The 10,469-nt window shown below is 34.8% G+C and overlaps 1 protein-coding gene across 2 annotated transcripts; it reads left to right on the top strand.

Annotated features, from left to right (window-relative positions):
* Nucleotides 1–7,246: 7,246 nt before the first annotated feature.
* Nucleotides 7,247–10,078, top strand: LOC105233154 (obg-like ATPase 1). Of its 2 annotated transcripts, none has more exons than XM_011215128.4 (6): nucleotides 7,247–7,425; nucleotides 7,598–7,795; nucleotides 8,688–8,748; nucleotides 8,815–9,196; nucleotides 9,269–9,604; nucleotides 9,692–10,078. In XM_011215128.4, the coding sequence occupies exons 2-6, from the start codon at nucleotides 7,615–7,617 to the stop codon at nucleotides 9,923–9,925; spliced, it is 1,194 nt and encodes a 397-aa protein (XP_011213430.2). In that variant the 5' UTR covers nucleotides 7,247–7,425; nucleotides 7,598–7,614; the 3' UTR covers nucleotides 9,926–10,078. The 2 variants fall into 2 exon arrangements, with proteins under 2 accessions (XP_011213430.2, XP_049311041.1); XM_049455084.1 differs by having other exon boundaries at nucleotides 7,598–7,799; nucleotides 8,692–8,748.
* Nucleotides 10,079–10,469: the final 391 nt, after the last annotated feature.

The following is a 10,469-nucleotide window of genomic DNA, read 5'->3' as shown; positions in this document are numbered from 1 at the left end:
CCCCATAAGGTATTTCCCTTGATTTGGTCCTGGTAAGTTGCTAGTGTATGAAATGTTCGCATACACTCGAATGAAGCTTCTCTTTGCTTGTTTTGTTTATATTTGAAGAGTACACAAAATTAAATTTAAAAAAAACATTGAGAGGCTTTGAGGCCTTGTCCTAGTAGTCATAATTTCTACCCTTATGGTCAGCTGAGAAATTAAACAATAATGAATTCTTGATTATTCATAGTCGCTATGTCAAGAAGATGCAAAATTAAAAGATAAATTGTTAATAAAATTACAGCTATTCAAAAATAGCGGTAGATTTTTTCACAAAGTCTCAAACTTTGAATAATTTTTAAAAATGTAGCACATTTCAATGTTTATGCGATAGAGAGGTATTTAAAGAATATTCATCCCAATTTCTGCTAAATCGACATCAAGAAAAGTAGTTTCATAACTGTATTATTCGAAATCAAAATATCAAGACTCATTCTTTAGGTCATAGTTTTTCTTAAGATGAATATATAAAACGGTGTTATCAACCTAAGTTTAATAGCATATAATATTGACTGAAAAATATTGTCTGGCATAAAGAGTAAAAAAAATAAACGGAAATACCGGTGTTAACACTTTATGGTCCAAAATATACTTTGTTTCACCGCCCGATGATAGAGTAATTTAATTTTATAAAGTACATTCTCGTAAACAACTTGTTGTCTAAATTTCAAGCAAATCGCACAAGTGGTCTTCTTTTGTCTAAGTTTGAAAAGGGTCCGCTGATTTAGTTTGGGTCACTCTCCTCCTTCGATGGCAACAGTTAAAAACACCACACCCAGGTGCCTTGAAAACGGCTATAACAAAGGATAACGTCACAAAAGTCCATGACCTCGTAGTGAGAGACTGCGGAATGAAGATCGAAGTACCTATGACAGAAGATCGTGGTTGTTCATTGCCGGTAACAAGTGCAGTGTGACCTCTTCGCAGCAATGTTTGACACTATTTAAGCGTTATCTAAAGAAGTTGCTGCATCGTGTAGTAACCGTCAACAAAATATGGATTTGCTACATCAGAAGCCCAGCAAGCGAACCTGTTCCGAAGAAGACTAGGGTAGCCTCAATGACCGCTAAAGTGATAATACCGTCTTTTTGGATTTACAAGATTTGTCTCCATGTGAACGTTTTGTTTCAAACCTTAAAAATGTCTCTAAAGAGATAGAAATTTTAGTCGAATACGAAAGTATCGTCACCTTGAAAGGTGACTACGTTACACACTTTCAAAAAACGTATTTACTAGACGGCGAGTTGGGACTTCAATTATCCCAGTGTATTTGGCTAAAAGAAGAATTTGATGTGAAATTAGTCACCATTTTTTCAAAATTTCGACTCGACTCGTCATGCTGATCATTCATATTTATATTTTATAGGGTCGGAGACGTTTACTTCTGGGTGTTACAAACTTCGGAGCAAACTTAATATACTCTGTTTAGAGCATAAAAAACTCCAATATGACACAGGTTATATTGTGCTAAGTTATGGAAAGTGGATAGGTCTAATAAATTAATTCCAGTCTACCTTCGTGAAAAATTGCACTTAGAAATGTATTTATTGGTCGAAAAAAGCAGAAAAACGGCGAACAATCAATACTTTATAATATAATTTTAATCACAATTTGAATGCAATTAACTTATTTGTATTATACTAGACATATCAGAAATTTACAAGGATATCAAAATCGATCCCCATCTCTTCTAGGCTTTGAATATGCACTCTCCACTGGCCTTCCATACCAGAAATAATGTTTTTCATACAACTCAAAATACAATCATGTATTTCACACTTTTTCAAAATTACTTGTTATAATTATATATTATAGATAACATTATATATGAATCGTAAGCAATAAAAATTTCGATTTTTTCCATGATATGTTGTTTCACATTTACTGTGATCAAATTGAAAAAAATTTACCGATCCGAAAAACACAAATTGACTGACGACCAAAAAATGCTCAGAATCCAACATTCAAAGAACATCATTAAAGAGATTTATTTGACCAAAAATCACATTTGAACCATTATCCACTCCTTGTATTCACCTGATATGGCCCGTGCGACTTCTTCCTTTTCGGTAAAATGCATTTGCTCATGAAAGGAGAGCGTTATGCAGACGTAGAGACCATTCAAAAGGCTTGAACCGGCATGCTGGCGGCCATACCGGCCAACGAGCTAAAATACTCATTCGACATGCTCTTGGACCGGGCAAAAAGCTGTATTGAAGCAGAAGGAGACTATTTGGAATAAAATAAATTGATTTTGCCGAAAAAACCATTTGTTCTGCTTTTTTTTTAAGTATTGTTTACTTTGAAACGCACCTTGTAAAGCTTTCTTCTTCTGGCTGTCAAGAACTTCTACAAATAGCATGTCTGCCAATGAGACAGGTATTTGTTAGTAGTCCTGATAGAGTTCTTATGTCATTATTTTTGAATTTTAATATATGTTTGTCCGGCCTATACTATACTTTACTATTCATGCAAAGTAAAAATTAACAAACTATTAACTATAACGTGGACGAAATTGTGACTATTTACATATCTTTTATTAATTTATAATTGTATATTCATCTTCTGCTAAGTGATAGTAATGGTTTGAATCAACATATTAGATAGCGATTTGCCATGTAAGAAACACACGCTACACAAGCGTTAGTAGTTTTTGGATTAGAAGGGACAACTTTTTAAAAATGTTTCATGGTTGGTCAACTTTTCTCATATTTTTACAATTTTCCTTACTCTTTTCATTTGTATATTAACAACAACAATAACTAGTAGTTACCGCATAACTGACCTTTCTCAATTGTATCGTCTCAATTGTCAGCTGAGACTAAACAAAAGACTTAAGTACCGAACCCGTTGACCGCAACCTACAAACTTATGCGCATTCAAGCGTCTCAATTTAATTAAATATAAACTACTGTTATGGTCACTTTTTTAATGTAACTGATGAAGCTATACAATAACAACGCCGTATAGCGTACGGAACAGCATTGAGTGGCAACGTTTAGGGTTGTAAATTGCGATTGACCGCAAAATTGCTTCTTGGCTATTATCCATTGTGCAGACGACAAGTGGTGTTTGCTTGACTGACGGTCAAAATACTTCTACTGAGTCAGTTCAGTAGTCACGTGACACATGTGTAAAATGTCCTTGAAAGTAATTTCATGCGGTTAATGCAGTTTGTAATGTATTCAAAGAAAAAATTGATAAAAGAACGCCAACAAAAAAAAAGAAAAAAAAAAGCACCGAAACCATTGTTCCATATCGGTTGGTAAAGCGACATTGCGGCTCTGCGTCTTTGGCGAAAGATGTTGTTAAAATGCTATTAAAAACGCATCTTGATAGAAACCGCAATATTATTGAAAATGTTTTTACGGTTATTTCATATGGTTTCACTCTGTTAAGGGCCTAATAACATCTAAGCACAACAACAAGAAACTTAGACAAAAAAGTCGCAGTTAACACACACATATGAACATGAACTTGTGTACACATTCCTCTTAACTAATTCGAATACAACTATTTGGAAATAATTATAATGCGAAAATTATGCCATAACGCAGAAAAGATTGCTGCTACGTGATGCACCTTTCTTTTTCACATTACCTCCTTCACATGTCACGGTACAACAAGTCAAAGCAAGCCACGGCGACAGTTCCCACAAAACATTCTCAACCACTTGGAAGTTTTTTTTTGTAAATGGTGCACCTAATTAAATTCGACGAGTTCGTATTTTGTGGACGAATCATAATAAAATCGTGTACGTGACACAGTGAGGAATCAGAATATCATAGCGCAGTCAATGGCAGACAAGTGAAAGAGTCCAAAGTTAGATATGAAATCACTTGCATCAATAATGATCAATCAATAACGGTTTAAGTGATTTGACCTTAACATTCTTTAGAAATTAAGCCCAATTGAGATAAGCGGCTTTATCTGGGCTTGAAACGAGATTATAATTTAATAGTTTGCAATCGATACAATGTGCTAGTGCAATATACTTATACTATATACATATATATGTTAACATATACATAAATTCAAGCACTTGTATTATCTTGTAAATATGCACACACATGTATCTCAAAGCGATTTTGTTCAGCGCTTATAACGGAGGAAAAAAGTTTTAGTCTAGATGAAGTACACAAAATGCCTATTGACACTCGATAGAAGTGTCTATAGGAACATGATGGGAATACTAACTAGTCACTGTCTGGTGATGACACACGCCTGCAAGATGGGGCTGACAGATCGAGATGACTGCAGGAAATCCCTAGAACAGAGCACCAGGGAAACAATGGAACATATCTTGTGTACTTTTTTCGCATTAACAGAATTACGTTGTAAGCATCTGGGGTCCCCACATAATGATACACTGGAGGAGATATCGACAGTGAGACCTCAAGTCTGTTAAAATTCGCATCAAGCGCTGGCATCCTAAACCTCCTCTCTCCTCTTGGACTTAGCAAGTGAACTCCATCTGTTATTGCAAAGAACCAAACTGGTTTATAAATGGCTTATTGGCCTATCAGATTAACATCTTAACCTAGTCTAGAATCCGAGGTTATAAGTGAATTTTCTCTGCAACAAAAATTACTTCTCTTCATCATTTAAACACTAAGAATGATCATTTGATGTACCTACTACTATAAGCAAAAAATAATAAGACTTTGTTTATTATTTTAAAATCCTTATTTAGTCTTCAAAATCTATTCAAGGTAATTCAATACACTTGTGACAATATTTTTTCCAATCCTGGAAACAGTTGTTAAAGTAAATTACGAGAATAGCCAACAATACATTTAGCGATTCACGTTTAATGTCTTCAATTGACTCAAAACGGTTTCCCCGGAGCGGTCGTGTAAGTTTGCTGAATAGCTAGAGGTTACGCGGATCTAAGTCAGGCGAATATGGTGGTTGCGGTACGATATTGATTGAAAAGTTGGCGAAAAACTCACGAAGAATCGATGGAGTATGTGACGGTGCGTTATCGTGGTGTAAAAACCAATAGTTGTCCGCTCATAATTCCGAACTATTTTTTACAAATATCGTCGCGCAATCGACACATAACACTCAAATGGTATTACTGTCAACAATTTGGCCTTGACAAGTTTTTTCGGCTTCGTCTAACCTTTGTCACGATATTTGGCAGATTGATCGTCTGTTTTCGTGACGCGATCATAGATCCAAGACTCATCGCCAGTAATAAAACGTTTCATGACATCCTGGTAGTCCGAAAGTATTGTTTCACAGACGTTAACGAGATGCTGTTTTTCGGAAAAATTTAGTGATTTTGATATCAATCATGCATTCACTTTTCTTGGATCGAAATGATCGTTCAAAATGGATGCACTGATTCTTCTGATATTCCAACGATGCCAGTAAGATCTCTGGCTGTTAATTATCGATTCTCAAGCATCAATTCCTTTTTTTTTTTTTACGTGTTGATCATCAGTTAATGTTAATGACCGTCCTGGATGACGAATCGCATCAGCACAAAACATTCTCAAAAAAAAATATGTCGACGAATGGGGTTTTCACGCAAAATTTACATTAAAAAGTCTTACTATTTTTTGCCCACAGTAGTACGATATTAGACTCAATCTGTAATTTTAAGCGAGAAAAGTAATAGACGACAATATAATAAATGGGATCATGGCTAGTTAAGTACGAGTGAGAGATGCTACTTTTAAAAGGATTGACCAATTTTAGTACAAATTTGTATACTTTGTAAAATTACTTATTAGACAGTAAACTACCGCGAAATAGCAAAAGCTCACTGTAAAACAACCCCAGTACTTAGTGTTCACTTCGGAAAAACATAAATAATTTGTATACCAGTATATAGTATATACTCGATGAAGAAAAAATCACACTCATAAATGATTGGTTATAACAAAATATGCCGCATTATCCGAGGTATGTGGCCGAATAGGACGAAAAATCTCTTTTGAGGTAAATATCGTCGTCGCATTTGGAAGGTTGTTCCAATTCATTTGGCGAGGTATTCAATTGCCAAAAATTATCAGTTCGCTTTCAACAATCAATAGAATAGCAGCGTCAGGTCTCGAAAAAGAAAAAAACGATAACTGCGGTAGCACCTATGCTATATACCCTACACAGGAGCATTTGTTTTTATAGAATAAATGGTTATACAAGACCTTTATCTTCATTTGGATCGGTTAGTTTGAAAAAAGGGCGTGTGAAAAATTTCAGATCGATATCTAAAACTCGGCGAACTCGTTAATCATTTATATTAACTATATATACTTTAAGCGGTCTCCAACGTTTCCTTATCAATATATCTGTAACATAACGTGGCAAAATTAATAAACCATATACAGTCAAAGTAAGTTTTATATGGAAATGGGAACAAGTCAATTTTTACGAAGCGGAACTAACTGATGATGAAACTGCCAACCCCGAGAGTTTAATACAAGAGCTGTGTTATGAACGAAGTCGAGAAATTGCGGTCGAAATCAGTTCGATTAAATTACTAAATAAATGTGTATGATTTCAGGCTTTTTCAGGTGTTTGAGGTTATTAACCTGTTGTATGTATTGATTTCAGAGCCATTTGGTTTTCTTTGAGTTTTTGAGATAATTTGAGAAACCTCCATTATAAGCAAAGGGAACAATCCCACAATAGTCTCAAGAGGAATGTTTTTGTTGTTGTATATAATAAAGGAATGTCTACTGTAATAAAACGTAGCGGTTGGTCGAAAATTTGTGAGAAGTGACCGATCTTATCTGAAGGTAAAATCGGCACCTAGGCTCATTAAAATTTATGGTCGTCATGACCTAACGTTTGTTAAAGATATCACTGAGTATTGTGACTATTTAGATAGGACCGTTTTCTCAATGCCTGGTTAGCAACAACTGATAGTTGAGTTCTGGTTAAACAAAAGGTTCTTTACCGAAAGAGGGAGCCTTGGTTAAGTTAATCAGAGCTTAACTGACAGATAGCTGTTAACTAGACATTGAGACAAAGTCCCTTAGTGTTCTTAGTAATAGATTGCGCAAATGTTTTATGTGCTGCTTAATAGTTAAATACATATAACCGAATAAAATTATGTATATAATATAACGAAAGTGAAATAAAATAAAAATTTATATATAATTTAAGCATAAAATATTGCTTAAAGTATTTGTTATTGTGAATATCATTCGCTGCATTCACAATAATCAACCGTCACAACTCCGAGCTTGAGTTGACAGCTGACGTCTCTTTACGTGCATGTGTGCGACCGTATTGATTCCTTGCCGGCTGGGTCGTAAAATAAAAGTGATTTCCAAGTGAATTGTTGAATTATATTAAAATAACAAGTTATTTGTGATAATAATAGAAAACATAACTTTTGCACAATCGAGATTGCGTGAACTCAAAGAGGTAAGTTTATGTTTATGTTGAGGTTATGTGCACGAATGAAACAACTACATGCCTTCCTTACCACTCTAATATGTTGCTGCCAACGAAACAAATATTTACCATAAATAGATAAAATAATATATCAACATTAGTAATGTACCTAACTTCTAATGAATATTGTATTAATTTGCAGACAAATAAAAAAACACAATGCCACCTAAAAAGCATGAAGAGCCCGAGCGCAAACCACTAATTGGTCGTATTGGCACTAACTTACGCATCGGTATTGTAGGTGTGCCTAATGTGGGCAAGTCAACTTTCTTCAACGTGCTGACGAAGAGTGCTGCGCCGGCGGAAAACTTCCCTTTCTGCACCATCGATCCCAATGAGAATAAGTATCCCAATTATATTTATTTTTCCAATTTTTGTGTACGAAGATATAGAGTTGATAACATAAACCTTTGAAAATATTTAATAATAAGTTTAATAGCATTCGTTATTAACCTGTGTGCTGCCGGTATAGCAGCAAATGTCTGAATTGTACACATGAATGTAGACTGTTGAAAGGTCAAATGAAGGTGCGTCCAATTCAACTTTTCCTTAGTTATGCTGGCAAGCTTCCTATATTTTTACTATTTTCTCTAGATAACCACTTTGACTATTGGAAAAGAGTATGAAATTATAGTAATTTTGTGAACAAAATTTTTTCACATAGAGCCTGCAAAAACACGTTTCTACGAATAGTTGCGCTGCCGTTGGCCACTGTATAGAGGGATATTAACCAATCCTTCCAACCCGTATAACTTTGGTTTAGTATAAATGAAACAAGTAAAATAAGCAATAATGGGCGTTGGTAATTTCATATGCAAATTGCTTCGCTGTTGTGCAAAATTTTAAAGATTTCGTTAAAATGTCTACCAATGGACATACCTGCAGTGTTGTAAAAAGAGAGCAAACTATAAAGTTGGCTTGGGTATGGTAAATGATAAGCGTCTTCGAAACGGCCATTATTGCCCGTGGACATTTTAAAATTGCAGGAAATTATAGAAAATTGCAATGATTGGCTATATTCAAGTGCATTACCACTAGCGATAGTCCATTGGAGATTAGTATTATAATAAAAACCTGTTCTACATGAAAAAGCAAAGATGCAACAAGTCTCGTTATTATTTAGATTTATCAATTATGATTGCAAAGTTATATTTAAGTACACCGAGTCTGTTAAAATTTTGTGACGCCACTTGTTAAAATTCGCGTTAATAGTGATTTTCTTATTTCAGCACGTAGGGTACCAGTGCCTGATGAGCGCTTCGACTTTCTATGTGATTATCATAAGCCAGCTTCGTGAGTATATAAAGCTTATCACAATTGGTTTCTTCACATTCTTATATATAACTTTGTTTTTTTTAGAAAAGTGCCTGCCTTCCTCAACGTTGTAGATATTGCCGGTTTGGTAAAGGGCGCATCTGAAGGTCAGGGTCTTGGTAATGCTTTCTTGTCACATATTAGTGCATGTGATGCTATTTTCCACTTGTGTCGCGCTTTCGAAGATCCTGATGTTACACATGTGGAAGGGGAAGTAGATCCAGTGCGTGATTTGGATATCATTTCAGAGGAGCTACGACTTAAGGATGAAGAGAAGCTTATGCAGAATTTAGATAAATTAGAAAAAGTAGTTGCGAGGGGTGGAGATAAAAAGCTCAAACCCGAATATGATTCGATGTTAAAAATTAAAGGAGTTTTAGTGGATGAGAAAAAGCAACTGCGATTTGCTGATTGGAACGCACATGATGTAAGCTAAAGAAATACTTCCATACATTTCTTGTATGTAATGGCAATTTCTTTCTCGTTTTTATTTTAATAGATTGAAACTCTGAATAAATATCTGTTCCTTACAACCAAGCCAGTGATTTATCTGGTAAACTTGTCGGAAAAGGACTTTATCCGTAAAAAGAACAAGTGGTTGCCTAAAATTAAAGAGTGGGTGGATAAACACGATCCGGGCGCAGTTATTATACCCTTCTCTGGCGCTTTCGAACATACCTTAGCTGAAAAGGACGACCTGGAGCGAAAGGAGTATGAAGAAGAAGTTAAATGTAAAACTCAATTAGATAAAATCATTGTAACTGGCTACAAAGCTTTACAACTCGAGTATTTCTTCACTGCCGGAGTCGACGAGGTCAAAGCATGGACAATTCAGGTAATATGTCGAACACGCAATATAAGTGTTGGAATTACGATATCTCGTATATATAAATGTTATAATTTGCTTAATTCTTTTTTCCAGAAAGGTACCAAGGCCCCACAAGCCGCTGGCCGTATTCACACAGATTTCGAGAAAGGTTTCATAATGGCTGAAGTAATGCACTTTCAGGATTTTAAGGAAGAGGGTTCAGAAGCTGCTGCTAAATCAGCTGGTAAATACCGTCAACAGGGACGTAATTATGTTGTCGAAGATGGCGACATAATATTTTTCAAATTTAATGCGGGTGCTGGTTTAAAGGATGCAAAGAAGAAATGATCCTTTGTATTTATGGTACTCTTCGCAATGTTTTATATAAATTTGATTTTTTACTCACAAAGTTTCTTGTTTGCCTAAAATTTATTATTTTTTGCTAAATATATTTGGAAATATATGAGACATGCTATGATGATATGCTGGCCATTTGAAAAATGTTTGCTTTGGTTTGTTCAATTTGGTTATTGATAAAAATATATATGTGGGTTTACGAAGAATATTGAATAATAACTTACAGTTTTATTATGTGTTTTAAGGTGAATGTTATTCTATGTATGGCGGTGTTATTTGTCGCACAAAAAAACACAATTGTAAAATTATAACTAGTTTTATTTATCTTTGCATTTTTATGTGTTTTTATCGTGAACTAGAGACCACGATGCTAGAAACTTTTATATTTAAAATTCACAATAGTTTCCGGCACATTAAGAAAACTTTGCGATCCGACAGCAGATGTCGCTGTGCTTGGTTTTGTATAGTTATACATGAAATATTGCGTGTAGATGTCGCGCTATACACTAACTTTTAATAAATAGACTCGTTAAAA

The sequence above is a fragment of the Bactrocera dorsalis genome, chromosome 4, assembly GCF_023373825.1.
Source record: "Bactrocera dorsalis isolate Fly_Bdor chromosome 4, ASM2337382v1, whole genome shotgun sequence".
NCBI lineage: Eukaryota > Metazoa > Arthropoda > Insecta > Diptera > Tephritidae > Bactrocera > Bactrocera dorsalis.
This window is presented reverse-complemented; position numbering and strand designations above follow the sequence as displayed.